Consider the following 25,594-nt stretch of genomic DNA (forward strand, 5'->3'; position numbering starts at 1 on the left):
CTAGGCAAGTGCTCTACCATTGAGACGTAACTCTAGTCCCCTACGTTGGTTTTTAAAAAAGTATTAATGAGTACACTATAGATATGATTTTGTGTCCTGTCTTTAAAATTTATGTGTCTTTCCAAATTACTATGAAATTTCTGCAAGTACCAGTATAGCAGCTGTGCAGATAATGAAGAGGTGGAGATGAGGGCTGGTGACTGCTGGTGGTGATACAGAGGCTGATTACTGTGACATTTAATTTTTGCTATTTTAAGAAACTTTGTAATATACTTTTTGTGTATAAGGATAAATTTCTCTATTTGACAATTTTTATCACAGAATTATAATACATGTCAGAGTTAATATCACCTGCTCCAAAATCTTACCCTACTGGTTGAAATTTACCATAGTTTATGAAACCAAAAAATCCTTCTCTCCTACTGCTTTGTCAAAATTGTGCTGTTTTCTGAAGAACTGCAAAATCTAATTTTTTTACTTTAAAGTAAAAGGACTGGCAAAAACATACTCAGAGACTACATCAACCCCCATCTTCGTCATGTAATATGTTCTTTTATATTGTCTAAACTCAGTTTCAAATAGATCATCATCTTCAGTCTCCTCTTCTAAGTTATCTGGGGAAAAAAGAAAAATATTGACTGACAAGTATGAATATTCTGTTTTTCATCTAATGCTTTGATAAATGCATATCAAAGTTGATTCTTTTTTTTTTTTTTTTTTTCGGCAGTGCTGGGGATTGAACCCAGGGCTTTGTGCTTGCAAGGCAAGCACCCTACCAGCTGAGCTATCTGAGCTATCTCCACAGCCCAAAGTTGATTCTTATCAACTATTATAGCAATCTGTCCAATCTAATACTAATTTAGTACTGACATGAAATTATAACTATTCTCACAAATTAATAACATAAAAAAGTAACAGCATATCAAACTACACAGTCTGTACTTACCCTTAGAAGCTACCACTTCACCTTCATTTTTGTCTAAAGCAGCCCAACATACAGAATTTTCCTGACCCTATAAAAATTATAAATCATCATTAAATAAATGGTAAGTTATATTTCAAAGTGAGACATTTAAAGGGGATATTTAAAAAATGCTAAAAATAACTGAAATTATCCTTAAAGGAAACAATGAAGAATGTGAAGAGAGAGCCTACTGGGAGAAATTCTCTGCCACCTGCACATGATATAGAGCACTAATCTCCAGGATACAGAAAGAACTCAAAAAACTTAACACCCAAAAAACAAATAACCCAATCAACAAATGGACAAAGGAACTGAACAGGCACTTCACAGAAGAAATATGATCAGTCAACAAATAAATGAAAAAATGTTCAACATCTCTAGCAATTAGAGAAATGCAAATTAAAACTACACTGAGATTTTATCTCACTCCAGTCAGAATGGCAATCATCAAGAATGCAAGTGACAATAAGTGCTGGCGAGGATGTGGGGAAAAAGGTACACTCATACATTGCTGGTGGGACTACAAACTGGTGCAACCACTATGGAAAGCAGTATGAAGTTTCCTCAGAAAACTTGGAATGGAAGCCCCCATTTAATCCATTTATCCCACTCCTTGGCATACACCCAAAGGACTTAAAATCAGCATACTATAGTGATGTAGCAGTATGGAGATTCCTCAGAAAACTTTGAATGGAATCACCATCTGACCAGTTATCCCACTCCTCAGTTTATACCCAAAGGACTTAAAAACAGCACACTACAGTGATGTAGCTACATGAATGTTTATAGCAGCTCAATTTACAACAGCTAAGCTATGGAACAAATCTAGATGCCCTTCAACAGGTAAATGGATAAAGAAAATGAGGCATATGTACACAATGGAATATTGCTCACCCATAAAGAATGAAATTATGGATTTGCAGGTAAATGGATGAAACTAGAGAAAATCATGCTAAGTAAAATAAGCCAAACCCAAAAAACCAAAGTCTTCTCTCTAATATGCAGATGCTAACACACAATAAGGGGTGGGGAGAGAAGAACAGAAGTTCATTGGACTAGACAAAGGAGAATGAAGGGAAGAAAAGGAAAATCGGAATAGGAAAGAGTAGAATGAATTGGATATAACTTTCCTATGTTCATATATGAATACATGACCAGTATAACTTCACATCATGTATAACCACAAGAATTACAAGTTATACTCCATGTATGTATGTCAAAACATACTCTGACATGTATATCTAAAAAGAACACATAAAAAATTAAAAAAAGAAATTATCCTTAAAGAACTCTGTAAAAGCTTAAATATAATAAGTAATGTATACATGTTTTTTTTTTTGGTACTGGGGATCAAACTCAGGGCCTTGGGCTTGTGAGGCAGGCATTCTACCAGCTGAGCTATCTCCCCAGCCCTGCATACATGTTTTTGATAATCAATTTCTAAAACTCTGTGTGTGTGTGTGTGTGTGTGTGGTGCTGGGGATTGAACCTAGGGCCTTATACATGCTAGACAAGCACTCTACCAACTGAGCTACATATACCACCGTCCAAAAGCTATACATTTTTATCATGCAGAACTTAGAAGTCAGGTCAAAGATAAATAAGAGAATCTCATCAGTATAAAAGAAGAATATATTTAATTATTCGTACTCCAGGAACATACATGAAGAATATCTCATTTACTTTAAACAACATGTACAATCCATATCAAATCCTTGTATCATTTATTAATATATGTATTTGTATGTGCCAAAAATTTAGGCTACTGTTGATATTAGAATTAATATTCTATTCCTTTATAATTGAATTCAATGGTTACAACATCTATTTTCTGTATCTCTGAATCCTTTTTTTTTTTTTTTTTGGTATTTTTGGTATTATTCCAGGGATTGAGCCCAGTGGAGCCACATCCTCCAGTCCTTTCTTAATGTTTTGAGATGGGGTCTCGCTATGTTGCTTTTGGCCCCTCTCAGATGCTGAGGCTGGCTTTAAGTTGCCATCCTCCTGCCTCAGCCTCCCAAACTGCTGGGATTACAGGCATGTGCCACTGTGCCCAGCTTGAATCCTATCATTCTTATGACTCTATCTTCCACTTCTTTATTTCTCTTCTAAGCAATTCATTTGCTTTTCTATAACTCTTCCATTTGTCTATCCTTCATATTCTGCCCATCTGTTTTTCATCCATTGTGATCTCAATCCTTTCTCTCCTTTATATATATATATATATATATTTTTTTTTTTTTATTTGTGGATGGACACAATACCTTTATTTTTTATTCATGTGGTACTGAGAATTGAATCCAGTGCCTCACACATGCTAGACAAGTGCTCTACCACTGAGTGACAATCCCAGTCTCCTCCTGTTTTTGGATTGCCTATCACTGCCAATGACTTCCATTAGTTCTCCCTATTCCCTTATCTTCATATCCTTTTCTTCATCCAACTTATAGCCTCTATTGACTTCATGGGCTGAAGCTATTTCTGCACAGTGTCTCTAAAGTTAGCCACACATGTCTAGAAGATGATGAAGTTTAAGGAATGAGCTGAGGCATGGGAACCAGGGATTACTGACATGCTAGTTCTGTACATATAGGTTCCCAAAGAGTTGCAAAGCTTTTCCTTAGGAGGAAAAAACACACAGGTGGAAAGCGGACTGATCATTACCAAGTTTCACTAAGGAAGAGCTTATTAATAGGAAAGAGCACTCCAGAAAAAATGGGATAGTTAACCCTCTCAGAACAAGAGATATTAGATTGAAAACTACATAGAACCAGTACAGTAAGGAAAGTGCAGGAAACTTATCAAGATCCCATAACAGGATAGGCTCAAGAAAATTTCAGAAGTTTTATTTTCAAGTCAACACAAAGACATTCTTTAGAATTGATTAGAGATGTTTTGCAGGACACTAGCATATTTTAAATAGTTCTATCATTCACTTTAATTAAGCAAATGACATTCATAGGATATTTTATTACTAATTACTACTAACCTAGCCTATTAATGTATTTTATATAAAAATCATTTTAAAAGAAAAATCATGTGTCTCATGACAATAAATGCTATGAATATGCACATTTTAAAACTAGTATATTGGTTCATTTTTTTAAATAACATGGTTTAAATGATTATTTTTAAAAAACTAATTTTCTCGACTCATATTATGAAATGTTTCCACACTTATTAATAGAATGAAAAAGTGAAGAAAAAACAACGTTCCTTCTTCAGGGGTAAAAATAAATTTTTTTTTTTTTTTTGGTGGAACTGAGGATTGAATCCAAGGCCTTGTGCATGCAAGGCAGGCACTCTACCAACTGAGCTATATCCCCAGCCCCAATAAATTACTTTTAAAAGGATCAGATCTAAATGATAGAATCTAGTAGAGAAAAAGAAGTCAAAACAAATTTTAAATGTCTACGGGAAAGAAAAAATGAAAATGAAATAAGGCAACTCCAAAATCATTAGAAGGAACTCGAGAAACAAGGAGTATCAGTTTTACCTTACAGCTAAAAAAAATGAAAGAACACCTGAAAAAAAAAGGGACACCTTTGATTTTTTCTTTTCTTTATAATTCTTGGCTTCTTCTGCTGCAACACCCGCTGCTTCATTGAGGTACTTGTTACCAACTTTGCTTTCAAACCACTTCAGGTCCACAAAAACTTCACTGAAGTGCTCCCGATCAAACTGCACAAAAAATTTAAATCCATTTAAAAACGATTCAAGTACCTCTGGAAGACAAACCAAACGTTACACACAATGACTATTTCTGAGTATAGAAAATTACTTTTTTACACATATGGGGACCTCATCTTCCCTATGAAAATTAAACATAAAAAGCAAATAAAGACAATTTATAGGACACAAAGAAAGTCTTCTTAGCAAATACAGAAAAACTAATATAATTTCTTGTATCTTATCAGATCATAATGGTATGAAATTAGAAATCAGCATAACAATACCTTATAGAAACTATATAAACATATGGAGATTGAACAATACACTTTTGAATGATTAATGTGTCACAGAAGAAATCAAGGGAGAAATTTAAAAATTCTTAGACTCAAATGAGAGTACTGATACAACATAGCAGAATCTCTGGGACACTATGAAGGCAGGTCCAAGAGGAAAGTTTAAAGCTATGAGTGCCTATATAAGAAAATCAGAAAGATCCCAAATAAACAGTCTTAAGGATGCATCTCAAGGCCCTTGATAAAGAACAACACATTGATTCCAAATCTAGTAGAAGTAGTTAAGGTAGAGCTGAAATCACTGAAATTGAGAATAGAAAAACAATACAAAGGATCAATGAAACAAAAAGCTGATTCTTTGAAAAGATAAAGAAGATTGATAAGCCCTTAGCCAAACTAACCAAAAGAAAAAAGGAAGACTTAGATTAATAAGATTATGGATGAAAAAGGACAAATCACCACAGACATCAAAGAAATCCAGTGGATCATTAAGGACTTTTTTTTTTGTAGTGCTGGGGATTGAACCGAGGGCCTTGTGCTTGCAAGGCAAGCACTCTACCAACTGAGCTATCTCCCCAGCTCAATTAGGGACTTTTTTTGAACACTGAAGAAACTAGGAATAAAAGGAACCTACTTCAACATCATAAAGGCTATATATGTAAAAGCCAAAGCAAATCTTATAGTAAATGGGGAAAAACTGAAAGCATTTCCTTTAATATCTGGAACAAGACAAGGTTGTCTGATCTCATTTAAAATTTTTTTTTTTTTTAGTTGTAGATGGACACAATACCTTTATTTATTTATTTTTATGTGGCGCTGAAGATTGAACCCAGTGCCTCACACATGCTAGCCAAGTGTTCCATCACTTAGCCACAACACCAGCCCTTACTATTCCATTTTAATATGGTACTAGAAATTCTAGCCAGAGCAATTAGGCAAGAGAAGGAAACAAAAGGTATAAAAAGAGGAAAGGAAAAAGTCAAAATTATCACTTTTTGCACATGATATGATCCTATTCCTAGAAGATCCAAAGAACTCCAACAAAAGACTGCTAGAACTAATAATCAAACTTAGCAAATGGTAGGTTACAAAATCAATGTACAAAAATCAACAGCTTTCCTATATACCAACAATGAATCTTGTGAGAAGGAATTCCATTCATAATAGCCTCAAAAAACACCTAGGAATAAATATAACCAAGTGGGTAAAAGGCCTCTAACAATGAAAACTAGAGAACACTGGAGAAAGAAATTGAGGAAGACTTCAAGAAGACGGAAAGACCTCCCATGTTCATGGAGAGACAGAATTAATATTGTTATAATGGCCATACTACCAAAGCAAATACAGATTCAATGCAATTCCCATCAAAATACCAAAGATATTCTTCACAGAACTAGGAAAAACAGTCCTAAAATTCATTTGGAAGAATAAAAGACCCAGAATAGGAAAAGCAATTCTAAGCCAAAAAAGCAATGATGAAAGCTTCACAAAAGTCAACTTCAAATTATACTACAGGACTAAGGTAACAAAAACTGCATGGTATTCCCTAAAAAGACACACAGACCAGTGGTACAGAATAGAAAATACAGACAAAACTACACATCGACATTCATCTGATCCTTGACAAAGGTACCAAAAACATACACTGGAGAAAAGACAGCCTTTTTAACAAATGGTGCTGGGGAAACTGGTTACCCATATGTAGAAGAAAGTAGTCCCCATCTCTCACCCTGCACAAAAATCAATTCAAAATGGATCAAAAAACTAGGAATTAGATCAGAAACTATGCAACTACTGGGAGAAAACATAGGGTCAACACACGAGCATACAGGCACAGGCAATGACTTTCTCCATAAGACCCCTAAAGCTCAGGAATAATGACAAAGTTAAATGGAATGGCATCGCATAGAAAAGCTTCTGCATAGCAAAGGAGGACAATTAGGAATGTGAAGAGAGCGCTACGGGATGGGAGAAAATCTTTGCTGGTTATTCTTCGGACAGAGGATAAACATCTAGAATATATAAAAAACTCAAAAAACTTTACCACTAAAAAAATCAAATAACTCTATTAATAAATGGGTGAATGAATTAAAGATACTTTTCGAAAGAAGAAATACAAATGCCCAACAAATATATGAAAAAATGTTCAACATCATTAGCAATTAGGGAAATGCAAATCCAAAAGACTTCATCTCACACTAATCAGAATGGCAGTCATCAAGAATACAAATAAGAACAAATGCTGGAGAGAATGTGGATAATAAGGAACACTTTTACACTGCTGTGAAACTGTAAATTAGTACAACCACTATGGAAATCAGTATGGAGGTTCCTCAAAAGGCTAGGACCACCATAGGATCCAACTATACCACTCCTTGGTATTTATTCTGAAGAATTTAAGCCATCATACGACAGTGATACATGCATACCTATGTTTACAATTCACAATTGCCAATCTATGGAATCAGACTAGATGCCCATCAATGGATGAAAAAAGAAAATGTGGCATATATACACAATGGACTTTTACTCAGTCAAAAATAAAAATGAAATTGTCATCATTTTGCAGGAAAATGAATGGAACTAGAGACCATTATGTTAAGCAGGGTAAGTCAAACTCAGAAGGTTAGGGGGCCTATGTTTTCTTTCATATATGCAAGCTAAAGAGGAAAAGAAAGATGGGGTTGGATCTCATAAAAATGAAAGGGAGATCAGTAGAGAAAAGACACCAAGGGGCCAAGAAAGTGGGAAGTGAGGGAAGAAAGTGCTAGGAAGTGATAGTGGTCAAATTATATTGTTATATTAAAATATATTCGTTGTTACAAATATGCAACAACAAATCCCATCAGTATGTACAACTCTAATGCACTGATGAAAAAATGTGAGAGGATCAACTGAATTTAGGGTGAAATGTAATTAGTAACTGGGAGGACAATTATAAATTTCTTTTTTTCTTGCTATTATTTAATTGGTTACTGTTGTGATGTGTGTGACATGTTTGATTCTATGGAAATGTTATAGGTCAGGCTATATGGGCAATGACTAAGCAGACTCCATTTTTACCCTGAGACTCCATGTTATGTAGGAAATGCTTCTCCCATGGGAACGCCCGGTCTCTGTCCCTGTCAACATTTGCTTAGCATGACTTATTTGGCAATACAAAATGGTGAAATGGCAATTCTTGTACAATGAAAAATTGTGTTTTTTGATTCCTAGTTTCCTAAACAACGTACCATTTTAACGGTAATGTCAACAGTGATTGTTCAGATGTTGGTAACCATTCTTTAGTTTCTACCTAAATAAGGTCATTTTGACCCACTTCCTCCTCTGCTAATGATTTCAGATCCCATGATGTTAGTTTATAATTTTGAATCATAGCACTTATGATTGATGTACTGACTTTTGGTATAAAAACCCCTGCAACCCTATGGTCAGGGCTGTTCTCCCAATAGCCATTTTTGGGGCATTGTGTGAGACAGTGAGTCCGCTGGCTTAATAAAGACTCTCAAATTTGGAGTTCTCAGTGGTGAGAAGCAGCTCACATGTGATCAGGCAGCAGAGAGGAACACTATCACTTCCCAGCACTTCCTTCCTCACTCCCCACTTTCTGCCCCTTGGTGTCTTTTCTCTACTGATCTCCCTTTCATTTTTATGAGATCCAACCCATCTTTCTTTTCCTTTTCCTCTTTAGCTTGTACATATGAAAGAAAACAAAGGACCCCCTAACCTTCTGAGTTTGACTTATTCTGCTTAACTAATGGTCTCTAGTTCCATCCATTTTCTTACAAATGACAATAATTTCATTTTATTTATGACTGAATAAAACTCCATTGTGTATATATGCACATTTTCTTTTTTCATCATTGATGGGCATCTCGGTCTGTTCTAAGTTGTGCCCCATAACACTGTTATGGTTAGATGTGAGGTATCCCCAAAGCTCCTGTGTGAGACAACACAAGAAGATTTAGAGGAAAAATGATTGGGTTATGACAGCCTTAACCCAATCAGGGAGTTAATTCCCTGATGGAATTACTGAGGGTAACTGAAGACTGGCAGGGTATGGCTGGAGGACGGGGGACATTTGGGGTGTGCCTCTGGGGTACATTATTTTGTATTTGGTGAATGAACTCCTCTCTGCTGCCTGACCACATGTGAGCTGCTTCTCTCCACCACATTCTTCTGCCACAATGTTCAGCTTTACCTCAAGCCCCGAGGATTGGAGCCTGCTGCCTATGGGTTGAGACCTTTGAAACTGTGAGCCCCCATATAGACTTTTTCTCCTCTACAATTGTCGGATCTTTTAGTCACAGCAGCAAAAAGCTGACTAAAACAGTTTCTAACCATATATAGCTACATTGGAATAGGAAAACAAAAATTTATATTACTTACATCTGATAGTTTCACAAGGTATTTCTCAAATCGAGGTAAGTTGAGATGCCCACTTTCATTAATATAACCTGGAAAGAACAAAATCCAAAATTGTACTAAAAATGACATTTTTCTATAAACAATTCTACAAAATTCTTTTCACGAATTATTAAATGTCAATATTCTACTAATTAGGAAAAAACACTGAGTTGGGCTATATATAGCAGTCCTAGTTTCTCTGAGCTTTGTATTTCCATAATACACAAAATTAATGCACAGAGCAAATATAAGAAATTCTAGGTTCACATAATAATCATTCTTCCATATTTTCAGTCATACTTGGCAATAACTAAACTGTTCTAGAATCTATACAGATCATTTCATTTTGGTATGTCAGCTTGGGAAAAAATAATGTCTTGTTACTCTGCTTTATGTTTTATTCAGCATCACCATTGTGTCTTTAACCAAAAAATCTTTCCTTCATATTAAATACTCTGATGCAAACCTATTTAGATACACTGAATTTTTATACTTAAATATGAAGTTAATGAACTGACAACTTCTGCTGGTTTTCTCAGGAAACTAAATTAAAATTAAATTAACTAATTAAAATGAAACCAAATAAAAAATCAAATTTTAAAAAATTATATTTCTTGGGAATTTTTATATTAAAGAGTTGTGAGGTATCAATGACTCTGGTTGCTTTCTTTCCTTGGGAATCACTGAAAATGACAACTTCATTGCTTGGCACCTTAGGCTTTAGTTTAGTTGGGTTTGCAATAATCTAATAAACCGAGTGACGCTTTTAGGTTCAGTCAATACTAAATTAAGGTAGCCTCAAATGAATATTAAATTTTCTTACCCCCAAGTTCTGGCAGGATGGTAATATATGTTCCATAAAGAAGAGGCAGTGCATCATGATTAATGTGTAAATGAGGTAGATGAGGGATAAAATCATTGCCAACAAGAAATCCCATCAAAATCCAATCATCTATAATTCTTTCAATATCATATTTAAATGTGATCTTTTCCTAAGGTAAAATGGAAAACAAAGTGAAACCCTGTAGAGATTTCTGCATACAAAAATTTGACCCATGGCTAAGTCAATACTTACTTTTAACACTGAAAACTCATAGTCAATATATTCTCTCATTAAAGACAAATGTAAAAGGTGAAATGTAGTTTCTTCTGGTGCACACACCCTGTAATCAATCAGATTACAATCAGATGATCAAAACAAAGTAAATTATATTTTAAGGTCCAAGTTGAAAAGTGTAGCAAAGTTTAAATCAAAATCATCATTAAAAGATAGTTAAGGGGCTGGGGGATATAGGCTCAGTTGGTAGAGTGCTTGCCTTGCAAACACAAGGCCCTGGGTTCAATCCCCAGCACCGCAAAAAAAAAAAAAAAAAAAAAAAAAAAAAGTTAAGTCTTATAATTAAAGCATATAATTTATATAAAAGTAAAGATAAAAATGTAGCATGGTAAGTTAATAATAATTGGTTTATATATGCTTTTTGTGGAAGGACTCTCAGCATTCAGAAGTCCTAAGTAATATAGAAGAAATGTAAGAAATCAGTGACCAGGCTCACTTAGGGTTGGCCATTAGAGAAAGCACAGAGAGGAGGGAATACATATTTTTACATCTATTTCAGTGTAGTCCAAGTCACAAAGTGAGGCAATATCTCTTCTTTCTCTTATCTGAATTGGTATAGGGTTCTATATTTCTGATTACCAGCCTATACTGAGAATTTAATCATAAGTAAGAATATATGAAGACAAGAGCAAAATAAATATCTCACATGCAATTCATTAAATATCTCATAAAGCAAGATTTAGCCCAAGAATGCAAGTACAGTTCAACATGAAAAAATTAATGTAATAAATCACATTAATAGAATAAAGGGGAGAAAAATTCCACATCATTTTGCAGAAAAACATCTGACAATATTCAACGTTATTCCATGATAAAAATATTCAGCAAACTAAGATATGAAGAAACTTCCTTAGTATGATAAAGGGCATTCATGAAAATTCACAGTTAATGTTATACTCAACAGTGAAAGAGTGAAAGCTTGCTTCCTAAGATCAGGAGCAAGAAAAGGATGCCTACCTTACCAAAGCTATTCAAACAACTACTCAACACTGTTCTGGAAGTTCTAGTGAGAGCAATTAGGCAAGAAAAAGAAAGAAAAGGAATTGAAACTGAAAAGAAGAAGTAAAACTAAATCTATTTACAGATGTCATAATTCTACAAATAGAAAATTCCATAGAATATACACACACACATACAAAACCTGGTAGGGTTAAGGAACTAATTCAGCACATATGGAGGGTACAAGATCAGTACCTCAATATTAGCTATATTTCCATACACCATCAATTTACAATCTGAAAAGGAAATTAAGAAAGTGATTCTATTTATAAAAGTATTCAAAAGAATAAATACTTAAGAGTAAACATAACCAAGGAGCTAAGACTTGTACACTGAAAACTACAAAATGCTGAAAGAAATTAAAGGAAACACAAGTGAAAGGAAAGACGTCTTGGGTTCATGGACTGGAAGGCTTAATACCAAGATGCTTAAAGGGATCTACAGACTCAATGCTATCCCTATCAGGATCCCAAAGATGTTTTTCACAAAACCAGAAAAAATCTGTCCTAAAAATCATATGGAATTTCAGGAGACCCTGAATAGATGGCCAAAATACTCTTGAAAAGAATGAAGTTGGAGGTCACATTCTAACTAATTTCAACACTAACTACAAAATTACATTAATCAAAACATGGGTACTGGCATAAAGACATATAGACCAATGTCATATAATGGAGATCCCAGGAAATAAAACCCTGTAAACCATGGTAAAATGATTTTCAACTAGGGTCCATGAGATTCAATAGGGAAAGGACAGTCTTTTCAACAAATAGTGCTAAGAAAATTTGATATCTACATGCAGAGGAATGGAGTTGGATCTTTACTTTTGCCATATTCATAAATCAACTCAAATGTACCAAAGACCTAAACATAAAAGTTTAAAACTATAAACCCAGGGCTATAGTCAGTAGTATAGCTCTTGCCTAGTTTGTGCAAGGCCCTGGGGTTCGAAGGCCAGTACTACACAAAACCCAACAAGAACCACAACAAAAACCTATAAAAAGAGTAAAACACAGGAAATCACCTTTAGAACACTGGATTGGTAATTATTTCTTGATAGTACACTAAAAGCTCAGACCAAAAAAAGACAAAGATAATTGGAGTACATCATAATTAAAAACTTTGGTGTATCAAAGGATACTATCAACAAAAACAGATTACACTTCTGTTAAAGGATTATTATCCAGGCTAAATTAATGTTCTTTTTACAATATGTATGCTATATGCTTTACCTTTGGGTTTTTTTGCCACCAAATCGAACTTCTTCTCTTAAGAGAGAAAATGTGCCTCGTGACTTGTTAATCCAAGCATGATCTGTGGAAAAATGATTATGAATGTTTCTTTTCTCCCATTCTTTTCTAGTACTAGACTCATGAAGGCAATTAAATAAAACTTTTCTATATAGAGAATAAAGAAACAATTAGCACATTAATACACAAATATAAAAATATGATCCATTTGTAGAATATGAACAGGATAGTTTAAATGTACTTTTCTTTTTTTTTTATTGGTACTAGGGAATGGAATCCAGGACCTCACACATGCTAGACAAGTGCTCTACCACTGAGCTAGATCTACAACCCACTTTAAATTTCTCTTTTTTAATTTTGAGACAGAATTCTGCAAAACTGCCCAGACTGACTTTGAATTTGAGATCCTCCTGCCTCAGTCTCCCAAGTAGCTGGGCTTAATGGCCTGCACCACTGTGCTCAGGAAAGTAAGTGTATTTTTCTAGGAAAAACATGTTCCCCTTAGAGTCTCCTGATCTTTATAACTGCCACTCTATCCTACTTTTCTTCCCCAAAACCTTCTCTTGATTTTCACATATTTCTTGCCACGAGGGAATGGGTTAGAAATTAGAGGCAGCAGCCTTTTCATGTTAAAATATTAGGCTCTTTTGGAGGCCAAGATACTTCTAGTATATGAAAAATGCAGGAAAAAAAAAAAAAAAGGGTACCTTCACCTAATTTTATTTTATAGTATTACAGTTTCCAAAGTAAGTCAAAAGCCTAGTGAGACATATCAAGCAATCACAATGGATATTGTTTATTTCAATAGTGACTCAACAACATAAAAGAAACACTTATGCAATTAGGGAGATGAGAATATTAAATGGTTATTTCTGTATTAAATAATGATGTTAATTTTTATTTCATGTGGGATAATGACACTGCAGTTAAAAAAACCAACCTTCTTTTTTATTAGAGAATCATTATGAAAATAAGTATAGATTAAATGATATAAATGTCTGGGATTTGCTTCAATAACCCAGAATGATAGGAGAAAGAGGACACAAGAAGGAACTTTGGATTATGCAGAAGGAAATGAGAGGGAGGGGGGAATATGAAAGATGGTGGAATGAGACAGACATCATTACCCTATGTAAATGTATGATTACACGAATGGTGTGAATCTACATTGTGCACAACCATAGAAATGAAATGATGTACCCCATTTGGGTACAATGAATCAAAATGTAGTCTGTAAAAGATAAAAAAATCATTTTCCAACTGTTTTAGAACTTGGGTAAAGGCAAAAAACAGGAAATCTTGTTGTTTTTTTAAATTTATTATCAAAGGCAGCAAGATTCCTATATAAAACTGAGTCTCTAGATACTTACCTACGATGACATAATCTTAAATAACAGATATTATACCTACCAAGTCAGCATCTAAGCCATAGAGACAGTGTCTGGTGTTTGGATCATGATCTGGTTTTGCTTTCTCGGATCTGATAAATTCCATGATTTTATGCTCTCCTTCTCCGGGTGTCTAAATACAATGTTTTAAAAAAAAGTGTGGTAATATGTAAGGTTCAGAATATTAAATAAATTTTAAAAATTTACTTTAAATAAAAAAAGATGATAACCTCATGGCCTGAGAAGTAGATGGTAACTCCTTGCCATGACTTGTCTGTGGAAATTTTCATATTTACAAAATATTTCAGATGTTCATGTAACCTAGCCATGAATTCTGTCCCTATAAATAAAAAGTTTAAAAAAGATTAATCTGAGAAAGACATGAAAACAGTGAATTCTCAGTGACAACATATAATTAGATTTGGATGTTCAGGAAATAGGTACAGGATCTTTGAAGGTTAAATGCCTCCTTCTTTATCCTGAAAGCACAAAATGTTGTACCATTCCCTAGCAAATATCACAACTGCTTCAAATCTCGATAGTCATTGAAATGACTTCAGTGTCACAAAGGGAAAGTCAAGAAATTTCAACTACTGAGGAGTACGCTTTGAGTATTTTTACACAAATGCAGCGTTTAAACTCTGATGAACTTCAGCTTTCTACTTCTTTTGTTAGATCCTAAAGTATTTTTGTAAGGCATGCAGCTTCAACTATATTGCCAAAAATAACAATAACAAAAATATTATCACTGTTGTTAATCTGAAAAATTATTATGAATCTGGAAAATGAGACTACAATGATTTCTTTTCAGGAAAAGCCCAGGTATACTTAGGATTTATGTTCAAAGACAAAGCTCCTAAGAATATAAGTATGCTGTTGAATATAAAATTAAGTTAAACATATTATTTTCCTTAAGGTCACAGAAATCTTTTTTTTTTTTTTAATATTTTGTTTTAGTTATAGATGGACACAATACCTTTATTTTATTTTCATGTGGTGCTGAGAATCAAACCCAGGGCCTCACACATGCTAGGTGAGCACTCCACCACTGAGCCACAACCCCAGTCCCAACACAGAAATCTTAATTGCTTTTGAGAGGTACAATAGTAAACTCTCTGGATTAGGAAAATGGGTTTCTCATCCTGGAATGAGGAGGCAGCAACATAAACCTGATAAGTCACAATGTCACTGATGGTTTCATACCAATAAGGGGGAGAAGTAGTTCTGCCCACATCTGCTCTTTTTAAGACCTGAAAATTCCTAGAGAGTGTCTCTCTATAGGAGCACTTTTGTCCTTTTGTGCTATGTGACCAAACCATCTCATGAATAGACACCAGTGGGAAAAAGAGCAAATGGTACCTTAAGACCAAAATAAATTAAGTCTGGAAAATAAAAGTATATTTGAAAAAATAAAATTTCTATTTATATTTTAATTCATTCAGAATTTTTCTCTCTGTGAATTTACCTGGTGTAATACAGTTGGAATCAAATCTGGCCTCTGTAGGAAGAGTTTCTCCCTTTTCTATTGCCTTTTTAATTTTGTCTTCTGCCTCCTTGGCTGACCTTAAAGGATAAAGGGAAAGAGCATCTTAAACTTGCTGAAAAAAAAGTAAAGATCTTTACACAAACTATTATTTAGGTGCTTTTGTAACCAAACTACAAATTCGTCCATTTATTTTTATTTTTTAGTTGTCAAAGGACATTTATTTTATTATTATTATTTATTAATAGTGGTACTGAGAATCAAACCCAGTGCCTCACACATGCTAGGCAAGTGCTCTACCACTGAGCTACAACCCCAGCCCCAAATTCATCAATGTTTTTTAGATGTTGACAGATCTTTAAAGAATTGAGTTTTTTGCATGAGGACTACAGAAGTTAGATATTAAACCACCAAAACACATAGAATATTACAAATACTTACAAAGTGATTCTTGTCACAAAAATACAGCAAATTCATTCTAGAAACAAGACTAAAAGCACCACACAACTTTAAACATTCATAATATCATTTAATGATCTTAATCATTTTATGATCTTAAATGTCATCAATGATGCCTAAGAATATTACATAAATTATTATAAAAAATTTCTTAAATATGTTTGCATTTCCTCCCAAAAACATTTAAAATGAAAGTCTAAGAGTATTAATGACATCAGCTGCCAAAAATTATTTTATTTTTTAAGGCAACAGAATATGCTAGAAGGAATATGAGTTTTGGAATCAGAACTAGATTTGAACACAGATGCCCTGATTCCTACCTGGCTTCCCCTCTAACCTCTCTGCAGCACACCAGAGTGCCACATGGCACACAAGTTAGGAAGCTCTGCCTCAAACATACATTCTACAGAATTGCCACTAACTCTATCTACTATGGCCTGAATTCTCTTTTTGTGATTAACAAATTCTTCCTCTCTTGCCAACCTCAATATAACAAAAACTTGAATGACACTCCTTTGTAATCTTTGCAGTGTATTCTTTCTTCTTTTCTCCTCCTCCTCTGAATGAACAAATGACTATTCAATGCAACTATGTGACAAGGTCTTGGGATACAACAAAAGAGAAAAGAGTCCAGGTCTCAGAGATTATACTATAAATGGTGAGACAGGAGATTAAACAGTCCTAAAGTTTAATCTGGATGCAATATGGAAAATGTTTGGGATAAGGACACGGTAAGACTAATAGGCAGCCAAGTACATGGAATTGTCATTCACTGAAACAGGAAAGAGGAGGGCTGTTTTGACAGGAAGGTGAGTTCAGTGCTGAACATGTTACAGCTCAAGTGCAGTAGGCATTTGGATAAAAAGAAACAGGAGAGAATCACCAGAAAGATAAATCTGGGAGTCATTAGGATAGACAGAGTAATTAAAGTCACAGGATGAGATCACTCAGGGTCCAGGAGAGAACCTTAAGAAACAATAACAATTTAAGAAAATAATGGGCTGGGGTTGTGGCTCAGTGGTAAAGTGCTTGCCTAGCACGTGTGAGGCACTGGGTTTGATCCTCAGCACCACATAAAAACAAATAAAAATAAAGGTATTGGGTCCATCTACAACTAAAGAAACCACCATATATTTTAGAAAAAGAAAATCAGGAAGGAAAAATGACAAAGAGACTATGAATGCATAGACAAAGAAATAGGATGGTTTTAAGGTGGTCAAGGAAAGAGAGAAGTTCAAAAAGAATGATCAGCTCTATTAAGTGCTGTGGCTGAATGAGGTAAGAAAAATTATTCTTTGTATCTGGCCAAAGTCCTGTGATCTTATAAGGAAATTTTAGTGGGAATAAAGTGAGAAAAGATTTAGAAATAAGACATGAAGAATTACAGATTATGAATGGAGAAAACAATCACTGTAAGGAATGACAGCTGTTTGGGGATTTCTGGGAAACCTGGAATACTCAATACCAGCAGAGTATTTAGGAAAGGCCATGGTGGTTACAGTGGATTGGCCCTTAGTCTCCATTCTATACTCCTCCTTCTCTGCTTTCTGATATTAGAGAGGTTGCAAAGTTAGTTAATAAATACATAAATAAATAAATAAACAAATCTCTCAGGCTTTCCTGCAATTAGGTTTCTGAATATGACATGATTTTTGACCATGAGATTCTTCCATAAAAGGTTGGGAAAGTGGAAGTGCGGCGATGCCCACTGACAGTTGAGGCACTGTGGCTACAGGGGCTGTGTGCACTTCAGCAATAAGTAGGTTTGCAGTGCTGAGAAGCAAGGAGGAGGACATCTGTTTTTTCAACAAATGCACGAGGGTTGTCAAGCTAATAGATGCAGTGGTGGCTTCCTGATTGCTAAATTATAAGAGTGACATATCCTTGGAGCTAATAGTTCTGGTGATAGCTTAATCTCTGGATCACATCTAAAGGAATAAGTTTCTGGAGCTACCCATTCTGGTAGACTTTTGAACTCCTTATGTACCTTTCTGCTTAAGTTAGTCTGAGTGTTTCCTATTATCTTTAAGAGGATCCTGACCAATGCAATGGAGTTATATAATCCTTCCCTAATACCACATTTTCTAGGATAGTAGCTCCCAAAAATTAGTTTAATAAATGTCAGGGGACTCTAGTAGAAACGGTTTCTAGAAGTTTTCCAACTCCTACAGATTCTGATTAATAAATCTTTTGAGTGGTACCTGAGAATCTCAATTTTGGTATGAGAAGGTTCTTTCCTTCAAGGATCTCACAGTCTAAGATTTTCAAGGATCATTTTACTTTTGATATTAAATTGGTATTTTTGCCATCCTCCTCCTTATTCTCACTGGAAGCCTTGACCAAGGCACTCGCCCCCCTTCCTTGACGACTTCCACGTTTGATGCGCAGGTGCTCTTTCCACTCCTGAAGCTGTCACTACGGTTAAAGGATCCACTATGCTAGTGATCCATCCAATTCTCTGGACTCAGGGTTCCTTGCCTTCAGTGTGGCAACTTTCTTACTTTGACTTCTGGTATTCATAAACAGGGACATAGCTTGATCTCTCTGTTACTCAGAAATATTCTCTATGTCCAGGAATTTGCCTTTAAGATCCTCTTAATGGGTACAATTTCTTCTCATCCTTTTACTTCTACACAGTAGTGCTGATAATATCCTGAGTGTCCTCATTTAACTCTCTTCCCACAGTCCATCAATCATCATCTGATGTCACTTGTCTTTCTGCCAATTAGGTCCCATACTCATTTAAAATCAGCATTTAGCTCAGGGTCTGGTTATTTAATAAATGTCTGTAATATTAAATTAAATGTTAATAACATTCTTATTACCACAATCTCTTAGTGCACTCTAGTTAACAGCCCAGTGTAAACCAGTATAAGAACTTTGAAAAACTTGTAACAGAGAACAACTGAACAACTCTATAAAATCCAACATATGTTTTGAGAAATGATACCTCATTTGAATTTCTAGCCCATTGTTATAAGATATTCCCATTTGTGGGGGAATTTAAACAAAAAGAAATGTGATTAGAAGATGTGTTGTCTTAGGTCATTATCCTTTAACATTTTACCTAAAACGCCTCCCACGCTGCTGGTTCATTTTTGCTCGAGGAGCCACACCATCAACAGCCATGAAGAACACTTTTCTAGGTTTAATAATGCGAAACAACACCTCCAAGTAGTGAAATATGTCACTGAAGATTTTATCATCTGATATTCTGAAGTGAACATCATCATCATTAGGATGCGAGCATTGATGTATAATTCCATTCATATCCAGGTACAAGTTATCAAATTCAGGAATCTAAAAACCAAAGAAATATATTTAAGATCACTAATTAGAATCAACCACAGATATCTTGGCATCTGGGAAAAGTGATTATCAGCAGGGTACAGTGGCACATGCCTATAATCCCAGCAACTAGAGAGGCTGAGGCAGGAATACAAGTTCAAAGGCAGCCTCACCAACTTACCATGGCCCTAAGCAACTTAGTGAAATCCTATCTCAAATAAAAAAGAAAAAAAAGTGATTATGAATGATAAAAAGCAAAATATAAAAAAGCGACTAAATCGTCACAGTTGAACAAAGAAAGTAAGGAAAAACCGAACAGGAGGAAATGGTAATATTAACATTATATGATATACAGAGCACCAAAGACTTGATAGAATTTGCTGTCAGAAAATTATTTATTCAAAATAAGATACCTCAGGAAAATACCAAATACAGTGCTTGATTGGTTTGGTACTCAAAATATTTGTTTCCTTCCTTTCTATTACTTGATATTAACTTCTCAGTGTCTCAGTATCCTTTATAATGGTTAACATTTATATCAAACAGTTGGGTTTGTAATGTTATTGAAAGGTTTAACAAATGATTTAAAGGCTTAATGAACATTTGGTTTTACTAAAACAGTCACTTGATTTGGTTACATTTTTCAAACATTAGATTATGTCAAGACATTTAGGAAACCTTGAAAACTGATTTCTTGTTTGAGATACATGGGTTAAATGACTTCTAAACTTTGACCAAAGAGTCATCTGCCTTTATAAAAAGACCTTATTCTGGCTCTCATTTATTTTTTCTCTATTTAAATGGGAACAAGTAAGGGGAACATGACTGAGACAAATGTACACTAACAGGGAACTGAAACTGGTGCAGCTAAACAATTATAATGTTCAGTGTGATCAAAGAATTGTAGTCCAGCCAGGGTTTGGGAGGCTGAGGCAAGAGGATTAGCAAGATCTGTCTCAAAATAAAAAGAAGTTGGGGGTCTAGCTCAATAGTAGAGTATCCTGGGCTCAACTCCCAGCAAGAAAAAAAAAAAAAAAAAATTAGAATACAGCCTGCTTTACATATTAATTAGAGAAAATAGGACATTCCTTATATAAACCTAATGAAAACCGTTTCTGACAGTGTGATTCAGTAGTTTGAGTTTTACAACAGGTAAGGACACATATTCTAATTACTGTGAAAATAGCACGACTTTAAGTTTTGGGGGTGAAAAGTTTTGGCTTTGAAACAATAAACACTGTAAAAACATTTATAGAACACCCACTTAGCATCATGTAAAATTTTGTGTGTTCTTACTGAGTAACAAATAGGCTTGAATGAAATAACATTTGTGATCATAAGACTGTTAACATGCATTCAAGATTTACTATTTGTTTGAAATCTGAAAATCTCAATCAAAATCTCAATGTGATTTTGGTGTGGTACTGTAAAAATGACTCCTAAGTTTCCTAGGAGAATAACTATGAAATATCAGCCAGAAAGAGTATTAAAAAGAAGAGTAATGAAGGAAAATTTGCTGTTGACAAATTCAAAACAATAAAACAATCTGAGCAAACAGTTTGAAATTGTTTTGAGTATACATGGAAATTGAGAATGTAAGGGGTATTTCAAATCAGCCAAAGAAAAGGATGGCGTACATACCTAACTATCTGGAAACAAAACTGCACTTCAACTTGTAAGAAAATTCTAGAAGAGCTGGGTACAGTGGCACATGCCTATAGTCCCAGCTACTTGGGAGGCTGAGGCAGGAGAATTGATTGTGCTCAGGAGTTTGAGGCCAGTCTGGGCAACATAGTAAGACCCAGTATCAAAAACAAAAACAAACAAAAACCAGAAGGATTAAAAATTTCACTGTGAAAAATGTAACTTAAAAAACAAAAAAGAGGGCTGCGGTTGTGGCTCAGTGGTAAAGCACTTGCCTAGTATGCTTGAGGCACTGGGTTAGATCCCCAGTGCAACATAAAAATATATAAATAAAATAAAGGTATTATGTCCAGCTGCAACAACAACAACAAAAATATTTAAGAAAAAACAAAACAAAAAAACAGTGCTAGGCATGGTGGTCCATTCCTGTAATCCCAGCAATTTGGGAGGCTGAGGCAGGAGATTAAAGTTCAAAGCCAGCCTCGGCAACTTAGCAAGGCCCTGAGCAATTTAATGAGACTCTATATCAAAAGAAAAAAGAAAAAAAGGTGGGGGTAGGGAGCTGGGAATGTGACTAAGTGGCTAAGCATTCATGGGTTCAATTCTTGGTACCAAACCAAACCAACCAACAAAAAAACCCGCATACACACAGAGGCACAGCAGAAATATTTTAATAAGCTTAGGGTGGGGAAAGTCCCAACTCACAAAGTAAACAAATAGTGGATTCAATATCTAAAAACGTATTACTTTAAATCTAAAATGTTAAAAAAGTACCAAATTAAAAATCACAAAATTTCACAGAAGAATACATACAGGTGATCAACAAATATATGAAAAAGTGCTCATCATCTCTAGTAACTAGAGAAATGCAAATTAAAACCTCCCTAAGATTTCATCTAACTCCAATTAGAATGGTGATTATCAAGAACACAAGCAACAATAGGTGTTGGAGAGGATGTGGGGAAAAAGGTACACTCATACATTGCTGGTGGAGTTGCAAATTGGTCCAGCCACTCTGGAAAGCAGTATGGAGATTCCTCAGAAAACTTGGAATGGACCCACCATTTGACCCAGCTATCCCACTCCTCAAGTTTATACCCAAAGGACTGGGGCTGGGGAGATAGCTCAGTTGGTAGAGTGCTTGCCTAATAAGCGTAAGGCCCTGGGTTCGATCCTCAGCACCCAAAAAAAAAAACAAAAACAAAAACCCAAAGGACTTAAAATCAGCATACTACAGTGATGCAGCTACATCAATGTTCATAGCTGCTCAATTCACAATAGCTAGATTGTGGAACCAACCTAGATGCCCTTCAACAGATGAATGGATAAATAAACTGTGGCATATATACACAATGGAATATTACTCAGCCATAAAGAAGAATAAAATTATGGCATTTGCTGGTAAACCGATGAAGTTGGAAAATATCATGCTAAGTGAAATAGGCCAAGCCCAAAAAACCAAAGGCCGAATATTTTCTCTGATAAGTGGATGATTATACATAATGGGGAGTGGTGGCAGGATGGGGAAAAGAAGAATGGAGGAACTTTGGATGGCTTAGAGGAAAATGGGGTGGGATGGGATGGGGGACAGAAAGATAGAAGAATAAAACAGACGGTATTACTCTATGTATATGTATGATTACATGAATGGTGTGAATCTATAATGTACACAACCATAGAAATGAAAAGTTATACCCCATTTGTGTACAATGAATCACAATGCAGTCTGTAAAAATAAAGATTTTAATGAAAAAAAATCACAAAATACAGGAAAATGTTTTGCAAATGAGGACAATGAACATTCCTAAGATATAAAAAATTCTCAAATGTAAAAGAACAAATGTTAAAAGTATTCACAGAAAACTGAAAACAATTCAAAAAGAAACAAAACTAGTAAGCCTAAGAAAAGATGTTCATCCCAAAAATCAAAGTATAATGATACAACAATTTCTTCATGTTAGTAAAATTGAAGAGACTGATGTTGCCCAGTATTTGCAAGGGGAACATTGGGGAAATGCAATATCATAGATTATTAAAAGTAATAACTGGCATTTATTGTGCTAAGCATTAGGTTAACTATTTATATGAATTCTTTTACTTAATTAGAACAACCTTAAAGATAAATATTTACTATCTCCATTTTAGAAAATAAAGTCAGAGTCCTAGAAAAGAGAAATAGGACACATCCAGTAGAAATGAGAATATAAATTGGAATAACAATCTGAAAATATGTATCAATACTTGAAACATGTATATCTTTGACTCAGGATTTCTATGAATGTAAATTTACCCTGAGACTCATCAGAAATGACTAACTTACAAATAATATATATATAAATATCCATGGCAGTTCTGTTCAGAAAAGATAAAAAAAAAATGAAAGACAATCCAAATGCTTAATAATAGAACTGATGACAGTATAGTCATACAGTGGAATATTACACAGCAATTACAAATTATGATAGAAATTCACGTTTGGTATGGAAAAATGTCTATATATATAAGGCAGTGATAAAATATTTATTTACATATGTATCTGCATAGAAAAGATAGGAAGTATATAGAAATAAGATGTCAATAGTGGTTAGTCCTAAATGAAGGAATTTCAGTTGCTTTTTACTTTCCTCTAGACTACATAGTCATAGTTTTTACATCTAAGCACTATAATTTTCCTTTTAGAAAAGAAATGTTTTAAAAATTCTCTTAGGTTTCAGATTGAATAAGCAACCACTGACCAACCTGACAAAGTGAGAAAAAAATAAATGGAAGCCAGAATCATTCAAGTGTTTTTATAAAAGTAGATGCCTTTTAGTCAAAGTTGGAAGTAATTTAATAAATAAATCACCAACAGGAAATCAGTTTAAAGTTTCCTAAATTTGTTGGCATAATCAAAGATTCAAAAATCAAATTAAAATTATATAATCATTATGTACCAATAAAATAAATGCAAAAATAAATTCACAAGAGAATTCACAAAGTACAACTTTATCAGCATAATATCACATTATCATTGTCTCATTACCTTCTCTTTCCAGTTATTACATTTGTAAGTTAGAAATTTTAAGGTTATTTTATACTATCTATCTCTCCAAACCCATCTCTAATTAGTCACTGAGGTCTTTTGTTTTCTAATTTAGCATCCAAAATGTTTCTAGAATCTTTTCATCTTACCCATTCCTACTGTTCAGGCAATTTCATCTTTTTCTCTAGTCCTAGATCTGCACTGATTCAGGCTGGCAGTTTTTCATTTGGGACTGCTTACATCTAGGTTTGTCTTATTCTGGCTTAGCCATTTTTTCTAAAGCATAATCTGATCATGCTATTTCCTTACTTAAACCCATAAGATACTACAAATCCAAACACTATAAAAGGTCCTGCATGATTTGGCTGCTATTTTTCCCATCAACCCCACATACTTTTCCTGTTTCAGATATGCCCTGTAAGCTAGATACAGAGTTTGAACTGGGCTGTTTCCAACTTCTAGGACTTTATAGATGCTACCCCTCTTTTTGCCTCAATGCTTTTCTCTCCTTCTGTTCTTCCCTCCACTAATTTTCTGGATTTTGACTCATCCTCCCAGATCCAGCTCAAGCATCTATGTCTGCTTTGGTTTGTTTTCCATATTCCTTCAAGGGGAGATGATACTCCTTCTTTACACACATCTTATACATGCCTCCCTTACTTCACTTAACAAAGCAATTAAGCACTCTGATAACTTACGCTATTTGTTTTTCAAATCTGTCTGGAGACTCAGCATCTTGAGAGCAGGAACTATAACTTATTTTTGTGTTCCCAAGGCGTATAACAGTGTTGACACATTAGTAGGTGCTCCACATTTTTGTTGAGTGTTTAAGAGTGTGTCTGTCCTCCACTGCTAACTCTGAGTTTCTTAATGCAAGCTCTCTAATTTGTGTTTAGAACCTTTAGCACACTGCCTGACAGAAGCAGCAATTAAAAATATCTAGCCCAGTGGCATGGCACAAGCCTATCATCCCAGTGTCTCAGAAAGCTGAGGTAGGAAGATCACAAGTTCAAGGCCAGTCTTAGCAATTTAGACTCCATCTCAAAACAAACGAACAAAAACTGGGGATGTAGCTCAGTGGCAAAGAGTGCCTGGGTTCAACACCCAGTTCTCCCAACATCCAAAAATTCAAAGAATAAACACATGAAACTTTCCCCTCATTAATCCTGATAGCACAGATAGCCTATATCCCAATCATTTGAAATAGGTGCCTACACTGCTTTAAATTATGGCTATGTATTAGTATCTTAGTATCTAAACTCAAAACATTAGCTTCTTTTTGTTAATCTAACTTTGCATCCTACTTTTAAAGGCAAGTAATATATATTTGATCATTTGATTAAAGCAGCTGTCGATAATTCATTTGTTATTTAATCCTATTCACTTAATTTCATTTTAAACAATTCCAAGGTTTTGTTGCTTCCTTTAAAAAAAAGCACTAGATTTTAAAATAGGTTATATATTAATATTCAATATTTTATACAGTATATGCTAAGTTAAATAATCAGTTCATCCAGCACGTATTTACTGAATATGCATCATGTGCCACACATCATGCTAGGGGCTGGGAAATACAGTATTCCCTAAATATAGTAAAGAATTAGACGG

The 25,594-nt window shown here is 34.6% G+C and overlaps 1 protein-coding gene across 1 annotated transcript in view; it reads right to left on the reverse strand.

Moving 5' to 3' along the window:
- Positions 1 to 25,594, reverse strand: part of XRN1 (5'-3' exoribonuclease 1) — a 118,181-nt gene that overhangs the window by 86,718 nt on the left and 5,869 nt on the right. The window contains 12 exon segments of the mRNA XM_079101069.1: positions 509 to 614; positions 947 to 1,013; positions 4,508 to 4,645; positions 9,319 to 9,386; positions 10,160 to 10,328; positions 10,412 to 10,499; positions 12,685 to 12,730; positions 12,733 to 12,766; positions 14,113 to 14,223; positions 14,321 to 14,430; positions 15,556 to 15,653; positions 19,100 to 19,332. Of these exon segments, the coding sequence (XP_078957195.1) occupies positions 509 to 614; positions 947 to 1,013; positions 4,508 to 4,645; positions 9,319 to 9,386; positions 10,160 to 10,328; positions 10,412 to 10,499; positions 12,685 to 12,730; positions 12,733 to 12,766; positions 14,113 to 14,223; positions 14,321 to 14,430; positions 15,556 to 15,653; positions 19,100 to 19,332 (1,268 nt within the window).

This window comes from Sciurus vulgaris, assembly GCF_902686455.1.
Source record: "Sciurus vulgaris genome assembly, chromosome: 10".
NCBI classification, from domain to species: domain Eukaryota; kingdom Metazoa; phylum Chordata; class Mammalia; order Rodentia; family Sciuridae; genus Sciurus; species Sciurus vulgaris.